General features: G+C 48.0%; 1 protein-coding gene across 5 annotated transcripts; it reads left to right on the plus strand.

Annotated features, from left to right (window-relative positions):
- Positions 1–307: 307 nt before the first annotated feature.
- TPD52L2 (tumor protein D52 like 2) lies at positions 308–16,681 on the plus strand. Of its 5 annotated transcripts, XM_009273883.1 has the most exons (7): positions 531–647; positions 1,781–1,929; positions 2,813–2,872; positions 4,408–4,467; positions 8,608–8,709; positions 14,604–14,652; positions 14,864–16,681. In XM_009273883.1, exons 1-7 carry the CDS (start codon positions 546–548, stop codon positions 14,957–14,959), a joined length of 618 nt encoding a protein of 205 aa, XP_009272158.1. In that variant the 5' UTR covers positions 531–545; the 3' UTR covers positions 14,960–16,681. The 5 variants fall into 5 exon arrangements, with proteins under 5 accessions (XP_009272161.1, XP_009272158.1, XP_009272159.1 ...); XM_009273886.2 differs by lacking the exons at positions 531–647; positions 2,813–2,872 and adding an exon at positions 308–447; XM_009273884.1 differs by lacking the exon at positions 4,408–4,467.
- The last annotated feature ends 3,730 nt before the right edge of the window (positions 16,682–20,411 follow it).

Raw genomic sequence — 20,411 nt, forward strand, 5'->3', positions numbered from 1 at the left:
CCCAGGCCTCGTTCCCCCCCCCCGGGGTTCCCGTGGGCCCTGCGGGCATTTAGCAGCCGCTGCTGGGCAGAGGAGCTATTTTCGACGAGCGGGGCCCGGTGCTTCTGTCGCTTCTGGCAGATGCTCGGGGAGGAAAGGCCGCTGGAGGTTTCTCTTCCCCTCTCTGTGAAGCCCCTTCCGTCACCTTTCCCGTCACACCGCCCGGGTTTGCACAGCGTGCTTCGCTGGCTGGCTGCTGACTCTGTCCGCCCTCTGCTCCTTGTCTGTGGCAGGTATCAACCTTGCTCCTTGTCTGTGGCAGATATCAACCTTAACTCTCCCAACAAAGGTCTGCTGTCGGATGCCATGACAGATGTTCCCGTGGATAGCGCGGCTTCGGCCAGGACCTCCGCGCCCGAGGGGCTGACTGTTGCCGAAGAGGAGGAGTTGAGATCCGAGCTTGCCAAGGTAACGGGGGGGCCTCGCCTTTGTCAGCGGGGGGCACCTGTGGCCTGCTGGGAAGGAACGGGCGGGAGCCACAGGAGCAGGGTCTGCTGTCGGATGCCATGACAGATGTTCCCGTGGATAGCGCGGCTTCGGCCAGGACCTCCGCGCCCGAGGGGCTGACTGTTGCCGAAGAGGAGGAGTTGAGATCCGAGCTTGCCAAGGTAACGGGGGGGCCTCGCCTTTGTCAGCGGGGGGCACCTGTGGCCTGCTGGGAAGGAACGGGCGGGAGCCACAGGAGCAGGACTTGGGTTTTTTTATGTGGTGGTTTTTTTTTAATTCCGCGGTGGTGTTACCTTTGGATCTCTCAGCTAATTGTTAAAACGCACAAAGCTGGCAGATACTTCAAACGCTGCAGTATGTTGCGTGCTCTTTCCCAGAGCGACTTAATTTAGAGCTCTGAGGAAATAAGTGGCTTTTGATGCCGTGAGCTTAATCTAGGCTTTTGGCTTCATTTGAAGCGAGAAAACACTTTAGGCAAGTGGTGTGCAAACGAAACTCGTTTTTCCTTAGGAAGCTGAAACAACGGCGCGCTTAATGTGCTTTCTTTTTCTACCTTTTTGTCTTAAATATTTATTACCCCTTACAGACGGCTACTTTTGGCGCCTATATGCTTTTGGAGAGCTGAGGGTTTGTACTGTAATATCCTAAATTTTGGGCACTTTTGGGGGTTTAAAGTCCGTTTATGATTTCTGTCTGAAACGTAGCTGGAGGTAACTGCAGCTGCCCTTCTGTGGTCCCCCCTTTCATTTGAGACTCTCGCGGTGATTCTGTGACTTGCAAGTTGTAGCAAGGGAGAGCTTCGCCGCTCTGGGTGGTCACGCAGGTCTCGGTGAGCCGCAGTTAAAGTAGACGCGAACCCTCTCTGCCTGGAAACAACTGCAGAGCGCTTTGAAAATGCTGTAAGAAAGACCTCTGAGGAAAAACTCTTGGCTTTAATGACATCGGAGGAAAAGAATCATAAGAAAGAAACCTTAGTTAATACGGCTTAGCAACTGATTTTTATCTACTGTTGAAATCACAACGCTAGAAGTGAGTTCTGTTAATCTTGGTGCCATTGAATCGCCAGGACAGTGACGGGTGTGGATGTTTTCCCGATTGAAGTCTGAGCTGTGGGCCTCCCGTTCCAGCACCGTTCACGTTCAGTTGAATTGCCCTGCACGCGCCCCAAGCGCCTACCAATTCTTTATATTCATGTAAACGAAATCTTGCGAGTTTTGAGGGAGGTAGGAAGTTGGCCTAATTTTCAGAACTTTACCGAACTGTGATTTAAGACAAACCTCTGACTCTCTCTCAGGTTGAAGAAGAAATTGGTACTCTCAGGCAAGTTCTGGCTGCTAAAGAGAGGCACTGTGGAGAGCTGAAGAGGAAGCTGGGTTTGACTCCCTTGGATGGGTTAAAGCAAAACCTGTCTAAAAGCTGGCACGATGTCCAAGTCTCCAATGCGTAAGTGTTGCCTGTGATGCACGTTTCGCGTTTAAATATGACTTCCGAGTAATTATTTCCAAGCAGCATATTCCAGGGCTCTTCCAAGTGGCTGGAGGCTTTTGCTCTGATGGGTATGTAGACTAAAAGGCACCTAAAACTATTTATTTCGTTGCTGTCGTGCGTCAGTGTCTTTATGAAAGCTCTGTTTATGCTGACATATCTGTGATCTGGATAAATTGTTGCTGGATGCTCTTTCCCGTGATGTTAGAGATCTAGATCACCGCTTGACAGTTCAGTTTGCCCATTTCTGCCCATTCTTTGAGACGTAGGCTGCTGCTACCTTGTTCTGAACTCGGGCTCAAAGAGAAGTGCAAGAACTTTCAAAGCTCTACTGCGTAGTGTTAGTTCAGAAGCTATTTCCCGGGTCGTATAGCTTGAATTAAAAAGCCTGCACTTCCTAGGAAAAAATTCTGTAGTATCAGCGTGTGTTACGCAGAGTCATCTCTGCCTAAAGAAGATCTGGAATTAGACTGACTGTTCCTGAACAGGCGTTAAGGGCATGGTCACTGCAGTGCTTGACAGTGCCAAAAGGGGAGTCGAAGGGGTAAGTTTGGCCCTGCGGTTGTGCCTGGATGTAAGGGACTCTCGGTACCCACAGCGATACCGTTCGGTCTAAAAAGTCTCGTGTAACTTAACTGGAATTTAGCACTGACGGTGCTACTGCAGACCAGATCGTTGAGCTGTTCATCTCGCTGTTTATTCTTTCCCTTTTTCCTCATCTTCCCTCCTACGTCCCTGCCCGATTTCTATTATTCCTTTGTAACTGAAATCTGTGTCATTGTCTTCTAAAAAAAAAAAAGAATATTAAAGTTATATATTCATTAACACTTTCTGTTTCTAGTTATGTGAAAACATCTGAGAAACTTGGAGAGTGGAATGACAAAGTGACACAGTCTGACTTGTGAGTGCCTCGGGCTCCTCAGCAACACCTCCTTGCTCCTTGCTGCGTTCCCCGATTTGTGCTGCTACTTGTTCTCACAGGCATCGGGGGTTGATTGGGAGCTGGAGGCATGGCGAAGCAGGCCTGTTATTAGCAGCATGCCTGGCTTCCAGCTATAAGCATCCCTCAGTTGCAGAGGAGATGAGTAAACGTTACTGCTATCGTCTCTCTCATGGTCTTGCTATTGCAGAAGAAAAATTCCAATCAGTTACCAGACCACATTTGATTTAAAAAAAAAAAAAAAGGCGAAAAAATCAACCACAGTTTCCCTTTAGCTGGTCGTTGGTAGGTTAGTCTGTTGTGATCGGATGTCTTATTAGTGAACCTCTATCTTTACTGTGAAACTGTTCCTCTTCTCATCGTCGGATGTGGTAGGAATCAGTTTGATTATTGCCTTTCTGTACGGCCACAGGGGAGAGAAGATGCCTGAGGGGCATTTACCTGTAGCTGGAAATAGGGGCTGTGCAAATGCAAATACATACATTCGCTTTTGAAAGCCGCCACGCAGTGGCTCTTCTGCATTGATGTATGTGAACCTTTTTGATGATGTCAACACTAGAAAGCCATGAATTTTAGTCTTTGCAGTATGTACGGGCAGGTGAGAAGTGCGGACAAAGAACATCTGGCTACTTTTGTCTCTAGAATATATTCTTTAATTATATCAGACCTCCATTCATATTGGACATGAATCATTTTGATTCCTGCTGCATAGCTGAACGTAAGGGCGCCCTTGAATGTTTTCTGCACTGAAGAGTCCCTCCCTTCTATGCCTTGTGTTGAAGGGGATGGTTATTTAGCGAAGACGAAAACGTGGGTTGGGAGCATCCCGTCGTTAGGCAGGGTGGCACGGATCTAGTTGGGGGGAGTTACACTTGAGGGTGACGTGAACTGCCCATGATATGTCACCTCCTCTGAGCGCTTCTGCGTGTTGTCTGAGCTGGTAGCAGACACGCTCTGTAGTACTTGTATTTGTTCTGTACCTCCAGTGTTAATTCTCACGGCCCCTAAGGTGCTGCTTTGTATGTAGAGAAACATGATTTCTAAAGATTAGAAAATGAAATTAAGTTTAACAGTTTGTCGAGGTCATGCTATATTGGTAAAATACAGCTTTGGGTGTGGCAGTCAGATTTTTCTGGCCTTGAGCTCAGTTCACTGCTCTGTGCTTTTAATACATAGCCGCCACGCAGCATGTAGGAAGGGAGCAGATGATGCAAAGTCTTTCAATTCCTGACACCTTCTAAACTGCAGGCTTTGTTTCTTTGTGCGCAGTGTTTGAACGCGCTTAAATAAGAAGGAAACTGGGGCTTAGGTGTCTCCCCGCCTCTGGAACAGCAGCTCTTTTCCTTCTGGCTGTAACAGAGGAGGGGGAAGCTATTGTCAGAGAAATAAAGGCTATGATACTGTAAGTGTAAAGAGACACTAATAATGTGCAAAGTGTCAAAAGAAGCATCTGTCATGAATCTTGGCACTGTGTCTAACCTCCATTGTGTTTGTAGATATCTTTCAGCCAGCAGCACACTGGAGGACTGGAATGAAAAATTAACTCAATCAGAAGCGTGAGTGTCTTAACCTTCAGCGTTAACAAATGCTTTCATGACAGTCTGCTGCCACTAATGTTCTGTGCCCCTGCTTACAGTCCTTTGCTTTGACTAGATCTATTTAAACATTTCTCTTTTCTAGCTTTCACTTTTTTAACCCAATAAATGCCTCTTCTGGGAGAGGGAGCTTTTCCTCAGGTCAGTATTTGAATGATTTCATGGTGGTCCAAGTGATATTCTTCAAATGCCTGCCTGCTCTCAGAGGAGAACTGGCTGAAGCCACCGGGTAGCCGAGACCTGTGTGACACGTGTTGTAACTTCAGCTGACAAGCTGTGGAATAGCCAGGCCGACCTCTCCTTGGTACCCTCACCATGCTCTGCAGGGAGCGGGAGCTTTTCTTTTTGCTGTGGTACCTGATGAGAACAAATAGAGCTGCGGTGTCCGAGGCAGCTGTTCTGTCATGTTGGGGCCCCAAATAGACTTGAACAGCTTAAACCTCGCAGCTGTTATACTCCGATTGTTGGCTGCAAAGGTCTCTTAGCCGTGTTTTTATTAAATGCCTGAAATTAAATTCTCATCTGGACTAAATTATGGAAGCGTATTATGGAAGCTGGCCTTTGTCCTTCTCACTGCATCTTTCCCACAGTATACAGGTAGTGTCACTGTTTCCTGAACTGATTTAAACCATGGCAAGGTAGGTCTTAGATAAGCCAGCTTTTCCTGTTCTCTGGGGTGGGTATGAAATTCAGTCCTCTGAGCTGGCTTGTTATTGGCAGTGTGTGTGAATAGAAGGTTTTCTTCATAAGACGGGTGAAAGATGAGCGGAGATAAAAAGTAGGAGTATCAGAAAAAACTTTAAAGTATGCGGATTCTACTTTCAATGTTCCATGTATGTTTTCTAGATTAAGAAGATGTAAATTGTCACAATTTCACTTGCTAAATAGGATGACCTTGGGTTTTATGCTTGCTGACAGTGTGGCTGACTCCAGCGGTGTTTAATCAGAGTTCCTCCCTGGGTGTGCCTGCTAGAATAGAAAACTTTTCGTTATACCTGTTTCCTTGCACTTAATAAGTGCCAGAAATGTGGCGGAAGCGTGCTTTTGTGAGCACTTAAGGCCTGAATAGCAGTGGCACGCTAGTTTTCCTGCTTGCTTTGGCACTAGACAGAGTGACAATTCACGCTAGCAAGGTAGATGCTGATGAAAACGGAGAGGTGAAGGGGATTGAAAAGTAAGATTTGAGCAACGTTTCGGAAAACAAAATGGAATTTCTACTTCCTTTGTCTAAAGCTCAGTAAATGCGAAGAGTCAAGTTCAAGAAAGCCAAGGATGAGGTTTTATTCTTATGTCTTGGGTTTGTTAAGCAAATGCATCCTCTTTCCTGTTGTTTGAGCTTCTCGGCGTTATAACTAACAAGCATCCTGACTGAACTGGGAATGGGCCGAACTCGTGACCTTATGGTGCTTTTGTGCACTGCTGAATTTCCTGGTAGCTGCCACTCCGGGCCACAGCCTTGCCCTCTGCAAGCAGCGCATAGAGGACAGAAATCAGCCCAATCTGTCCCTAGCTCCAGTTTCATTGTAACCAGGACGCGACATGGCTTAGGTGGTTTGTGTACTTAGCCAGACAGCACAAATGGTGATTGCTGGATAAAAGCAAGTGAGAGGGAGCTGGCATTAACAGATAAAGGAGGATTTGAGGGTGCAGGTCTGGCTCCTCCCTGTCAGGGTTTATAGGAGAGGGGTGCAATGAAATGTTTGAATACCAAAGGATGAACACCACAGGGAAGAGGTCATTTCTGCAGCTTCTGCTGCAGCCAATTGCCTGTTAGTAGAGCAAGGTATTAATCAGAGCTCATATTTATTACTCCCAGATTTGGATTATTCTATTGTGCTTCGTACTGGTGCTAAGGGAAGAAAGTGAGTGATTGTGCATTTAAAGTCATGGTAAACCTGGCCGTGTCTCTTGCAGGAGGGTAGTTGCAACTTCTAGGTCAGGGCTGGGCGTAGTTAAGTTGCATTAAAGTCTTGTATAACCTGATCCCTGGCTGTCACAGGTGCAGCTCCACATGTGTGTCTGATGGCAGTTCTGGGTTAAAGAGCTTCTCATCTCAGCTGCACTTTCCCGGCTCTGCCTCCTGCATTGCAGCGGTGGAGGTGTGTACGTGTGTGTGAGCTGTGGATGCAGCACTAGACTGGCGAACTGATCTGGTTGCTGCTGTCTTTTTTTTTTTTTGTTCTTCCAAGTTTATGTGTCAGCCGGATCGTTTCCTTGATCTAGATGACTGTGTCAGCACAAACAGTTGCGTTGGCATCATGAAGGAGCACGCTCAGGCAGAAGGAGCAGCACTTGAGTGCTAGATCTTCAGTTGTCTTAAGAATACTGCTGTCAAGTGTGGAAAATACAGTTGGAAAATCTCTGGCCTTTGTCTGCTGAAGCTAGACGTAATACCTGGGAGTTTGCAGCGTGTGCATGGCATGATGGTGTCCTTTGGGTCTGTAAACCGTTCCTCTCATCGCTGCTCTGGTGCTCAATGCTGATCTCAGAGTTGAGTGCGAAGCGGACGTAGGGTCAGCGCAACATACTTCAGTGAGCACGAGGTCTTTGTTTCTGCTAGGCAGCTGTAAATCAAATCCCATGACAGGACTCAGTCAGCCAGGGAGGAGCCTGACTGCTGAAGGCAGGGATTGAGATCCTCCTCTTCCAAAGCAGCTTTGGCCCTAGGGTTCAAACATAGTTATTGCAGTAGCAAGGCATGTGTAAGAGCAAGCAGCGTCGATGCTGACCAGTTAACTCCTACATTGTCCTGAGATGACTACTTCTCGCAAAAGATTGTGCTGTGGAGAAATAGTAGTGAGGCCTTGCTATCGAGGCACGCTCAGGTTCTTCTGGAGTCACTGAATTCAGGCAGAATTGGTCTGAAAAATGTGTAGGTTATAGGAATTTTCTTTCAGGAGCAGAAAGAGGGAAGGTAAAACTGATGCGGTTTTGCCCTGTTCTGCACAAGTCTCGTGTACATCCTTGATTCAGAAATACTTGGCTGTGGTCTTAAACAAAAAAACCAAACAAACCAGCATGTTGTCATTGCTATAGCTTGGATGGAGTTCAGGTGCTGTGGTGCTGTCTCCTGCACTTCTGTCTGGAGAGAATGAGATGTAAATAAGTCAGCTGTCATCATGGTGCTTCTAGCCTTGGGAGCTCAGGCATGAGAGAGAACGTTAGGCTGTTTATAATGCCCTTCTCCTAAATATCCTAGTCAGGCAAAAAAGTGATCTCAAGCTGAAATATTTGGAATAAGAAAACTTGGCTTGAATTGTTGAACTTGTTTTCCAGCCTGAGTCTTATTTTTTTTATAATTTGAAGAATGCCATAAATCTAGATGTTAATCACCAACTGTGGAACGGCTTAGAGAGGATGAGTTCATGAAAGTGGCTCAAAGAATCTTTGTTCCTGAGATTAGTCTCATCTGAAGGAAACAAAGGTTCTCAAGTGTCTGTCTTCTCCAGCTTTGGTATAAACTCAAATGTAATCAGCTGACAAACACAAGCTGTCAGACTTCTTATGTATTGTGGTTAATGGTAACTGATAGGAAACTTCTCTACCAATTTATTTCTAAACTGCAAGTTGTAGAGATAATGCTGATTCCTGCATTTCTTTTCTATACAGTGATGTTAGTCTTGCCTCCTTCCTCCATAACCTAACACTACAACAAACGCTGTAACTTCTTCAAGGCTGCAGGCATATTACGGAATACGTTCCTAGACTTGTTTTTTTCAAGGAGACCAAAAGATAGTTGTAGAGCAGATAGGATACCGTGCTATGGTATTAGAGTTTCCACGTGGAAAATTGGGTGTGGGGTTGTGTTTGCAAAAAAAAAACAACCCAAAACCCACCAAATGTTGTCAGATTTAAGAACATACGGTCAAAACAGTCAAGTGAGTGTATGGAAAGGTTAATCCTACACTTGCTGCTTTTTTAAAACTTCAAGTCTTTGAATATAGGCAAGACTGGAAGGGGCTTTTTCAGTGAAGTCAGTGCAGCTCACTAACCTAGCTTCTTTCCTTTAATATGGGTTCCTTTTTCAAAATGGGGGTGGGGATGCTTCTTGCTTTCAGATCCTAGCCGTTAGTTCAATTTATGATGTTTTTTTCTATTTAGTTATAAGAAGACCCAGGAAACCCTTTCCCAGGCAGGACAGAAGACTTCAGCAGCCCTTTCCAACGTAGGTTCTGTTATCAGCAGGAAACTTGGTGACATGAGGTAAGATTTCTGTTCTGCGCCCTGGTGCTTTGATCTTGGTTTCAAACAGTGATGAGGCTTTAGACAATAACTAGGCTTTTTTCCATTTTTCTGCTTAGTTGGCAGCACGTTGCTGTTGATGGACTACCTTCTTCTGTGTGGCCCTGTACGTCATCGTTTAGGACAGATTAAATGCTTATTAAAGACTTGTTGACGGGATAAAACCTGTTCTAAGGCATTTAAGTTTGATTTGGCTTAGGAGAACTGCCAGAACATTTTTAGCAGCCTTCCCCTTTTCACTGTCCTATGGTTTCACTGCAGCTTTTACGTCATATGTAAGAAACCAGTATTAGAGTTTACCTTTTCCATTCATTACTGGATTATGGAGGTGTGTTTTCTCAGTGTTACTGTTTAGGATTAGAAGGGGGTCATCACTCCTGTGCTCTGTTACGCTTTAAAATGGGGCAAAGTCTGGATGCTGCGTTTCATGCAGTTTCAAGCCCTGCGTGTCAGCTTTCCATGGAGAAGGGCAGTATGCCTTCCAGGCACAGGTGTGTCGTGTGGATTGGAAGGTATGAATTGATTCAGAAGACCATGACAACACCAAAAATTTCTTCTTGTGGTTGGCGGTTATCTAGATTCCTTAAGCAGATGACTGCTGAAGTAATTGCAGATTTAAACCTCTCTGAATTGGAAAGCGGGGGGAAGGTTCCCTCGGTTGTTGGCTGAGGTTCTTGCTCTGCGAGTTTCTCAGCTGTACGAAGTTGAAGGTTAGAATTGGTGATTTACCCGATCTTCAGAAAATTTAAGCTGAAGATTGCTTTCCCCGTTAATGGTGATGTCCAAGTCTTTCACACATAATACCTTGAACACGCTGTTCTTGGAACCGAGAGCTAATTCTGAATGTACAACTTGTCTAGGCTAGTAAGGAAGTACTCTTAGACTAATGGTGATGTCCAAGTTTTTCACACGTAATACCTTGAACACGCTGTTCTTGGAACTGAGAGCTAATTCTGAATGTCCAACCTGTCTAGGCTAGTAAGGAAGTACTCTTAGAGCTTGTATTTAACATGAGGTATCAGACCTTGGATTGAATGGGTAGCTGTCATTCTTTGTAGGGAACTTCCTATTCCACTGTGGCTGGGAGTATCCAAGCGGTAAGAACGTGTTGGCTTCTGATGACATGGTACTGATTTATTCTAGTTCTGTCCTCAGTGAGTTATTTACTGTGTTCCCGGAGGGTAATTTTTAGTGAGTGTTTTCAGTAGCTCACTTCTCTGAATTTGGCAGAGGACTAGCTGGCTTCCTACCCTTTCCAGTATTCAAGTTTTAATTTTTCTTTCTTGGAAACTACCTAGTCTGTTGGAAGAAGAGATTTACGTGTAATCACAGCAGACCGATACTGGCGCAAGATGTGGTGGTAACAGATTTTGCTAAACTAGTAATAGTGAAGTAAATCTGGTGCTTGCCTTCTGCAGTGTGGTCAGGCTGTTGTGGCAAAGGGATGGGAACTGTGCTTTTTGGACCAAAGGGGGAACTCCCGAACCAGTGTTGCCACCAGAAGAAGCCGTTTTGACGGGCTCGGTCCTGCCTGTCGTCTTTGGGTTGGGAGAATCCAGTTCACCGCGTAGCTGCAGAAATGTTTGTGCCATCCCAGGAGCAGATGGAGGGAGGGGACGCGTGGCCGAGTGAAGAGCGTGCCTGTTACTCCTGGTGACAGCTGGCCTGACACAGTCATAGTGAAAACTGGCTGTATGGTCAGCTGGCCTACAAACAAGTCAGGCCTTTGCAGGAATGGCGCTGCTCAGCATTAGTCACCGATTTAAACGCTTGCCTTCCTTTTTATAGCTAATACCTTCGGTGATGTCTTATGAAATAGAGGCAGCTTCTGTCTTAGAACTTGGGAATCCCTGCCAAAGTTATTTCAGCAGGATTTGCTTTGTATATGTGGCCCATGGGGGAACACAGTAATGATTTTTTAAGACTTTCAGTTTTTCTATGCATATATAAACAGAGTTCTGTCTCCTGTGCTGCATTCAAGTCTTGATATTTCTGATTCTGAATAAGGTTTAACTCTGAGCATAAGTTTCTGCCAGAACTGTCCAACTTCCTACCCTTGCCAGGTGAAACTCTGGTGTTCTGATACGTGATCAGAGCTGATGAGGAGTGAAGTCTGTTGTATTGTTGTGATCACTTCTCTGAACGAGCGGGGATGATCTCTGTTCCCAGAGGATCTCTGTTACGGGCCTCATAGCCTACACTGCAACCGCCATCACTGTACTTTCTTTTTTCCTCTTACACTACAAATTCACTTGTAAAGCAGGTTTATTTTCCATCACTGGAAGTGTCGAGATAACAGAAGGGATTTCCTTGTTTAGTCAGCCTTCACCGGTTGATAAATGCAAGGAAGGCGCGATGAATGGGACAAACGCCTCCGATGCATGGAGGGCGTAGCCGTAATGCCATTAAAAATGCTTGGACCAAAATGCTGTGAAATACAAGTAACGTGTCCCTGGGTTAAATCTTTAGGGTTGCTGTGTTCTGGTCAAAATAATTTTAAATGTTATAGCTGTGGATTGTAAGGAGACATTGTGAAGTTAAGGCGGTAACTGTGCACTAACTGTATTAATGCCGTTGCCCTATTAGCTTGCCTGGAGGGGAGAAAATGTAGCTTAATTAGCGGGTGGGATTTTTTCAAATCTTGGCCAATTCAGCTTTTTCTGTTATCTCCACTTACAGTTAAAAAGTAAATTGGCTTTTAGACGTTCTGTTCCTGCATTTTACTGATCCCAGCAAACTGCAAAATTGCAAGTGTTTTCTTTCTGTTGGTAACAGCTTGCTTTGTGGTTTTGTGTCCCCCAATACACTTCATGTTGTCTGATGAAGTTTGCTGCTGTACCTAATACTACAAGCAAATTCATTATGAAATGTTAGCCCGAGCCCCAAAGGTGCCTGTGAATTCCTGAATTTTTGTAAACTTTAAATCCTTATGAAAGGAGGAAAAGGGTTACTGCTAGGTCCAGGCCAAGATACTGAACAAACGAACCAGTGCTTGTGGTATTGCAGAGAGTAGCATGGTGCATGGGCATGTGTTACCTGTGTTCTTCTCCTTTAAGCAAGAGTAAGTAGAAAGTTAATTTCTTTCGCATGCAAAGACAGCATTTCAAGGAGTCTACCCTGGCAGAGAGCTGACTTGGATGCATGGGGAAATGAAACCACAAAGCCTAACGTCTTCGCTCTGGCTGTAAGGAAAAGCCCTTGTACTCCCTGCCAAGTACTTCAGATCCAACTTGCCGCGACTGCTTCCTGCTGCAGAGACAAAAATTACATTCAAGTGGAATAAAACACTGCTTCTGGTAGGAGAAGCTCCTTCAGAGCATCCTGGTAATCTTACTAGTAGAAGTAGGAAACCTCAGTCTGTTATTTCAGACTACTGAGATGCTACTGCATTGCGAAATCACACAAGGAAATCTGGTAACCTGGTGAGGAATAGTTTGCCTTGAAACCTCAAAATGGGCAACCAGGTTGTGGGGTAAACATGATACCTTTTATCCAGATACTCTTATCTTTTATTATGCTGAGATGCGTTTGTTCTCTGAACTGTAACTGTGAGATCTGCAGGCTTGGCAAGGTAACGTGCAGGTATCCATTGCAGGTTCCTGTTAACAGAAGTTCTCAACCAGAAGTCCTAGCAATGCTGTCTTTGTATGAGAGCTCGTGGGGGGAAATGAGGGAAGAAGGTATCTTTACCAAATTACTAGCGCTTGGTAAAACCCTCAGTTTAGGAAAACATGCTCTAAAAAAAAAAAAAAAAAAAATCACATGAAAGCAGTGGATAGGGGTAGGTAAAATGTTTTGGGTTGCTGTTGCACACCCACTCCTTTCCCTCCCAGCACCCTGGCTCTAAGTTGCTGTAGGTGCCGTTACTGTTCTCTGAAAAACGTCTTAGCTTGGCTTGAGTTAATGAAAAGTAATTGGTTTTTGCTTGCTTCTGTAATTTATTTTGAGAGGCTTCCTCCTGGGTAGTTGACTCTGCTGTCCCATGATCCTATGACCATGTCCCTGCTTAGTTGCCCTGCATTTAGTGTTTAGATCTGCACAAGTCTCTGATTGTTGCTTCCCTTTTCTCTCTGCTGCCCGTGGCTCCTTCCAGGGCTCACCCCTTCTCGCATTCCTTTAGGTAAGATATTCTTCAAGGCTGCTAAAAGAGCATTTGTTCCTATGCCAGGCCCTTGCAGACGTTAAAGGGGAAGCTGATTATTTAAGCCTTGCCTACACTTTTGACACAGATTGAGAAACCTACCACAAACCAATGCCCTGTAATTGACTTTTGTATCACAGTTGCAGTTTGCAGTTAAATACTTGTGCTTACTGTCCTATGTCTGGAAAACTAAGTTCTGGGCTGCAGCTGTTAAATGAGGGAAGAGAGGGCTGCCTCTTACTGCTTCGGCTGCCCACAGCAGCCTGTGTGTGGAGAGTAAGTGCTTAAGAACCAGGGGTATGCTGCTCTTGCATACGGTGTCTGTCTAAAATTGTCATTTAACTTTTTCCTCCTTATTCTGAACGCTTCCCAGTAGCAGTTACTCCATTCGCCACTCGATAAGTATGCCAGCGATGAGGTAATGTAGCAAATACCCGTGTCTCCTGAGTGGGGGCGGTGGGAGAGTACAGCTGACTCTGTCATTATTGGGTTTTTGGTTCTGATTTGTGCAACTGCTTCCCTTCTTAAGCAGACCCCACTCGGAGTATGGGGTAACCGCGTCCTGCAGTTTGAGTAATTCAGGGTGTTTTTTTACCCAGTCTCTCTCTATGGTTGTTAGCACCTGTGTTGTTCTTGCACTAAGCGCAGTGTCGCAACTGTACTAAAGTCTAATTGAAATTCGCAGCTTCCAGAGGTCCCCGAAGGGCAGGGATTACAGTCCTCCTCTCGCAACGTACGGCATGGCCATCGCTAATAACAGAGATGAATCCTAAATGAATCCTGACCGGAACGCCCTGTCTCCAGCCTGGAAGCTCAGTGCCCACCTCGCGTGCCCTTGTGGTGCATTAGGTGGTGATCTCCTTGCGGGAGAAACGACTGCCAGGGCTGGACGAGGCCCACAGAAGCCTCCTCTCTGTTCATCCTCGTTCCAGATCGACGGAGGCTATTTTACGGGCGCAGATATAAAGCAATTCTTTGGAACAAAAATAACCGAGATGAGGCTAGTCAGCTGCCAGTGCTCCCGCAGCCTAGCCTGGGGAGAGCGGCTCTGTATGAGTAATTGCCCGGTCTGATTGCTCGGTACAGAGCACTCCCCTGGAATCATTCGCAAGCGAAGAAGCTTGTTAGGTTGTCAAACAATTGACCTGGTTTTCTTTGCTAGACATATTAAATCCTCTGATTAATTTATTAGGTTTTTGAGCATTTCCTGATGCAAGTGATCACTCCTGTAGTAATGAAAGCTGCCCATAGGTACAGGCACATGGCACTTCCCCTTCCTGCCCACGGGATGTAATATGGGAAACCGAAGCCTTTGTTTTAAACCCTTTTCAGCTTTTCCTTTCACTATTTAAGACAGCATGCTCTTAGTTGGAAGCCTTGTAGAACTAAGAGCTGGTTTCTTCTCTACTTACCGTGTGTTGATTCCCTAGTGAACTGGGACTTGTTTCCCTCAGCGTTTTAGCTTGAGCAATTGAGCGGATTGCACGTGGTATAAATGTTTTCCTTCAGAGTTTGTATGTGGTATTCTTGTCTGGTGTGCCCGAGAGATTTGTGCCAAAGGCTGTGAGGAGCTGGAAGCGTTCTGGGTGCTGCTGTCACTGCACGGGAATGGCCAGAGAGCCCAGTCACGCTGCGCGGTTTGATTTAGTTAAGAACTAACTTGTCTTGATTTGTTCTTTGTTTGTTTTTTTTTTCCCCCTCTCCTTTCTTCAAGGAATTCTGCAACCTTCAAGTCATTTGAAGATAGAGTTGGGACCATAAAGGTAAGTCTGCTTTGTCTTGTAAACATACAGCGTGAAGCCTTATGCAGAAACTTGAATTTCTGCAGTGTTTTTCTTGTAGACTAGTATTCAGGCAAATGGCTTCTCGGATATGTGAAGTCTTTGCTACAGTAGGTGACCCTGACAAGGGGGAATTGACTTGGTATTCTCGGTGGTGGTTTCTCGTTATCCTAACTCTCTTCTCTCCTTTCAGTCCAGAGTGGTGGGCAGCAGGGAAAATAGCACTGACGGCCTCCACTCCCCCTCGGGAACTGGAGACAAGCCTCCACAAGACAACGCTCCTTTCTAGACCTGCGATGTGGCTTTGCACGGCTGTGCACAACTGTAAGAGCAAGCCCCCTCCCTCCCAAATCTTCACAACAGCAACAACATGCGAATCCAAGAAGGGGCTGAGAGCCAGTCTGGAGAGATCCATCATTCATTCATAGACACTGCTGCTGGATCCAAGTCAAATAAAGAGAATGCAAAGTTTTGTACACAAATAATATTTTACACTAAAGTTTGTAGATTAAATGTATCACTGCTGTCCTTTTGGGAGAGCATGTAAGATGGAGTTTCCTTAAAGTAGCTTAGAAATGCCACTGGTATAGATAAAAACAGGTTTCCCTTGTCTGACATAACTTGGAACAGATACGTCGCCCTGAGCAGCGTGAGGAGGGCAGTTATTGGAGAAACCAAGTGCATGGGCATCTTAGCTTCAGCTTCTGCCTGCGTTCTCTGTTCAGGGCATGCCATGCAGCTACTCGGTGAGCTCCCAGGCTTCTCCCGTTACTGTTTTCTCTGGCACTCGTTGGAGTAGTCTGGTAAATGGGGTAAACAGTTGGGGTTTTTTTTCTGGGCTCCCAAAAGGGAAACTTCACTTAGCAGCTGCCTCGTTGTTACACTAATGCTCTAGCTTTAACAAAACTAAAAATCTTTATTTTTAAATGCAATGAACTTTGAAGAAATAAAGCTTAAAAGAAAAAAGCTTCGGCATCATATTATGGAAATGCTCCCTTGGACTCTGAAACTGAATTGCAAGCCTTACATCACTTTATGCTTTACTCGTTTATGACTTTTTTTCTGCAGAGAATACCGTAAGGGTTATAAAGCTGGACGTTGAGCAGTGGAGTTTTGCATCATACAGTAGTAGCAGCATGCTTATAAGCCAGTTGTTGTGTTAAATTCAGTGGTGCACTCCGTTTCCTGAGTGTATGAAACTTGCTTCTCCCTTCTCAGTTTATGCCTTCGTTCTTGGAGGAAGAATTTCTGAAGGCTGCTAGCAACAGGGCCGGATTAAAAAGGCCAAAGCTGTCTCTAGCAATACGGACACTACGTTGGAGGGGCTCTGCTCTGCTCTGCTCTCTGTGGGCTCCTCCATCTGGTACATCTGACTGCGGCTGGATGGGTTTTTCAGTTGAAAGCCCCAGCTCTGATCTTGGTTTACAAAACTGGCAGAGAGTCACGGAGCTCAACCAGTTCCTCCAGGGGCTGGATGTTTTGCCCTTTTGATGTCCAACTTCATTGCTCAGGAGCTGAAAAATTCTGAGTTTTCTTTTAGAGGCCTGATCTTATTCCAGGCAAGGTGCCTCCACATAGAAATATCTAGAGTGAGCAATTCTGTGCCTTAGAGGCGAAGTGGGACTTACTCAGGTCTTTAGACTTGCTTATGTACATATCTGGGTAGTTTTAGTGGTTTACCGCCCTGGAGGGACTGAACCGTCTCTGACCCTTCTTTAGAGAAGCAAGTTTTGACACTTACCTGCTGATTAATCTCAGTTTCCCCCCACCCCTGCTCCCCTCCTTCTGCAGACCTGGGGACACGGGATGAAATGTTAGAAGGCAGATGTACTAGGCAGTAGGTGGAGTGTAGAGTGTCATTTACTGGCGCTCCTTGTTTGACTGAAACTGGCCTCCCTGCGAGGAACAGAGCCGGTGAAATGGGGACTGCTGGAGCTTGGGTATTGAGCTGTTTCTCTTTACAGATAAAGACTGAGGAAACTTGTCAATAAAGCATTCCTTTGGGAGAAAATGGGGTGAATGTTCTTGTCTCGTTCTATCTAACAGTACTGAAATCCGCTCTTGGGTGCGTGTTACAAACGTGTCGGGCAAATACCAACTGCCTGCAGCAGCTTGAGGCGAGAAGCAACTGAAATACTCTCTTCTATCCCGTCCCTCTGGCTGCTTTGTCCGTCGGCTCTCCGGGTGCTTTCTCATGGGGAGATGTGCTAAATAATATTTACAGTCTGACGTTTCCTTTTCAAGATGCCGAACACCAGCTGGTTCCCGAGACATACCTGTGCTCAACCAGGGGCTGGGGAGCTGCAAGCCCACGCTGACCCTCCGAGTGCCGTCACGTCGCTCCCTTCACCGCCGCAGGTGAAGCAGACGTGCCTCCAGCTCCCTCACGCCGTTTTCCGGAGCTCGGAGCGTGGGACCGCAGCCGCAGCGGTAACCTTGGCAGCGGGGGCTGAGGCTGGAGAAACTTCTAATGTGGAAAAGCAGCAGCTGTGGCGCTGGCTCGGATTTACGGCGTGATACCTCAGGGAATCGGCTTCTGGGAAGCTCTGGCACTCGCTACCGATTTAAACAGCACGGTGCAGGGGGAGCAGTGAATGTATGACTGGAGTTGGGAGCTGCTCTCTTAAATTTAAAAGGGCGGTGGAGAGCAGGCGAATAGGTTGTGAGAGAGGCCGGCAGAGCTCTAGCTGCCTGGTGCACTGTGTTTTCAGAGGAAGGATGCCTGGCTAAGTTTGAAGCATCTGCTTGGTTTTGTGGGGTTTGGGGTTTTGTTTGTTTTGAAGGTTGGGGGGTTTTTTGCTACTCAACTTCCGTAGGTAAAACTACATCTCTGCAGCTGGGTCTAAGAGCAAAGGGGTTGGTATGATACCTGATCCTGGAGGAGAGATGCTGCAGGGAGTCCCCAGGCTGCGGAGCTGGGGCTGCGAGCTCCCCTGCGAGAGCCCCAGGCACGGGGGCATGCTTTTCCACCTCCCCGGTCCCTTCCAGCGAGCGATCTGGGGTGTTTTGAAGGAAGGTTAATTAAGCCTTCCCTTCCTGCTTACAGGCTTGACACTGTTTTTGTCCCTTCATGGTTTCCAAGTGTGCTCCTGGCAGCTCTTGTGGGTGCAAACCCCCGGTTTACTTCGGGGCTGGGCTGTGGACTGCAGTGTCCCGTGCAAAGGACAGGGGGGACGTGGCTTCCTTCCTTGCAAAAACCCAGGAGCATGTGAAGCCCAGGCAGCCTCGTGAGCACCCGCCTGCTCTGTCGTAACCGGGGGAGAAGGCTTTGACAGCAATATTCCCCTTCTGTTCATCCCCTGCCAACAGCCTCGGTGGGCCAGAGCTGCTCAGAGGGGCTCGGGGGCAGCCCGGTGTCCCTCGGCGGCTCTTCTGCTGCCTTGGAGCCTCGAGAGGGTTTGTCCTGGAGCTTTTTCAGAGTCAATTCTCTCTCCTCCCTCTTTTTCCTGTTGTTTCCGTTAAATGAAACATCCCGGTATTAAATCTGCGCTAACGAGGCCGGCACGTGAGACCCATCAGAGCTGGGATCTTTGCAGGCAGTGACAGAGCCAGCGACCAAAACAGCGTCTCCCCTTTCCTGTTCCTCTGGTTGTATCGCATGATTTTCCTTTTCTTTCCTCATCGCTGAGGACTTGCTGGGCCTCCTCTGACGGCTCCCATGTTTTGGGGCGGCGGGGAGGGGGGGAGGTCCATACTGAGTGGATGTTATCGACTGGAGACGCGGTAGCTGATGAGAGGCTTTTCCCAGGGCGGTGCCTCCGGCACTGCTGCCTCCCCGGGAGGATGCTCGTCTCTCCCCGTACTTCCCGCTGCTGCGGTTCGTCTCTGCCGGCTCCGTGGTGCGAAGCACGGGGCCAGGTGATGCTCACAGTCCGTTCCCGACACATTTCCAAGCCGGGTGCTCATGCAGCAGCGTCTCTGCACAGCCGGGTCCCGCTGCCGGCCTCAGCTGCCGTGGCAGCGGGCAGGGCTGGATGGGTTGGGGCGATCATTTAGGTCCGTAACTGGGTGAGCACCCAGCAAACAGGAGGGAGCTGAGATTCACTGGGGAAGGGAGAGCAGCTCCCGAGGAAGCCCGAAGCCACATTTTGGGGTGTGGTGACACATGAAAGAGACTCGGCAGTCCTCATCGTCCCCTGCCAGCAAGCAGCCAGGGACAGGCTCACCCTCTCGGCTTGAAATGAAAACTTCCCGGTGGATTTGTGATGTTTGTCTCCTGCCCGTGAGGAAGAGGATGGGCGCCCTCATCCCAGCAAAGCACTGACCCCTCGCTCCTGCATCCCTGGGAGTTTCCAAAACCCCAAAGCATGGGGTGACATGGGGTGGCCGGGCAGCGCAGCGTCCTGTGCCCTTGCTCTCGGTTTGTGCACTGTAATTGCCTGGCTTGGAGAGTTTGAGAAAGTCCAGCGCAGGGCACTGGGACACCTGAGCCATCAAAAGGAAATCCGCATTACTGCGAAGGAGAGGGTGAGCACCCACGCCCGAAGACGGGACAGCTCGGGCAGAGGAGCGCAAGGTGCAGAGGCTTCATCGGGAGCATCGAAGGTGGCGGGAAGCCGGATCGCTCCATCCCACAAAGTGAGAACAAGCAGATAAACAGCAGAATCGAAAAGTAATTGCAAAAAGCTAGAAGGAGCCACTTTTCCCTGCTGGCACCATGTCCCGACCCTCAGCCGAAACCACGGCAAGTGTTTTTTAAGGAATTTGACATTTATGCTCGTGAGAGGGGTTGCACAACTGCTCCAGCGACTGGGAGCCTGTGCTCGTCCCCGGCCGAGCGGGCAGCGTCCAGAGCCGAGCACTGGCCCCGGGGCTCCCAGCCCGGGCCCGCTCGCTCCCTGTGGGCGCGAGCAGAGCAGCAGCCTGGGCTGGCCCTGCGTGGGCGCTGGGGTGGGTTCAGCATCTCTTTTTGGGTGCAGACTCTTGGGTACAAGGTCAGTTCTGGGGAGCCCCACACGTAGCCAGTGTTTCGGAGGGGGGGAGGTACCAGGTGTTCTCTAGAGCATCAGTGCCGGAGCTGGGCTGGGAACAGGGACTCAGGCTGGAGTGAGGAGAGGGTGTGGGCACACGATTAACGGCGATGACTCCATTGGCAAATGGGATTCATCATCGTTTATTTCTTTAAAACGTGAGTCAGAGGCAGCAGACGGGAAAGGCCATTAGAGCCGCACAGGGAGGTCACACGCCAGCGGGGCCGTGCCAGGGCGGCGGGAGGGATGGCCAGGGCGAGCTGCAGTGCCCGGGCAGCGTTCCCGCACCGGCACTGCGGTCACTCGCTCTGGGACACGCTGGACGGAGGGAAGTCGGGCTTTCGCCCGCCAGCGGGAAAGAGCGGTGTTCCCCAGGGAGCGGCCAGGAGTGCCCGGAAACTTGAGCAACTGGGGAAAACACTCAGACTCTTGAGCTTAAAAAAACCTGTTTTCCTCTAATTGTAAGTGCTCGTTTGTTCATTAAAAGGAACTGGCTCAGCACCGCGCTCCTGGGGCGCACAAGAGCTGGCAGCCCATGTGGGGATGTGCAGGCGGCAGGCTGGGCGCAGCACCCCGAGAAAAAGCGCAGATGACGAAGGTGCTGCACAAACCTGATTTAAAACCGAGGGTCGGTGTGCATGAGCACTGGGGGCTGAGCGCCCCGGCCGCCACCTGCAAAAGCAGCAAACCCCCAAGTCTGCAGCCGAAAGGTGATGTGCTGGTCCTGTCCCCAGCCCCGCTGCCCCCCGTGCCGCAGCCCCCAGCCCCGCT

This window comes from Aptenodytes forsteri, unplaced genomic scaffold (genome assembly GCF_000699145.1).
Source record: "Aptenodytes forsteri isolate BGI_AS27 unplaced genomic scaffold, ASM69914v1 Scaffold47, whole genome shotgun sequence".
Lineage (NCBI taxonomy): Eukaryota > Metazoa > Chordata > Aves > Sphenisciformes > Spheniscidae > Aptenodytes > Aptenodytes forsteri.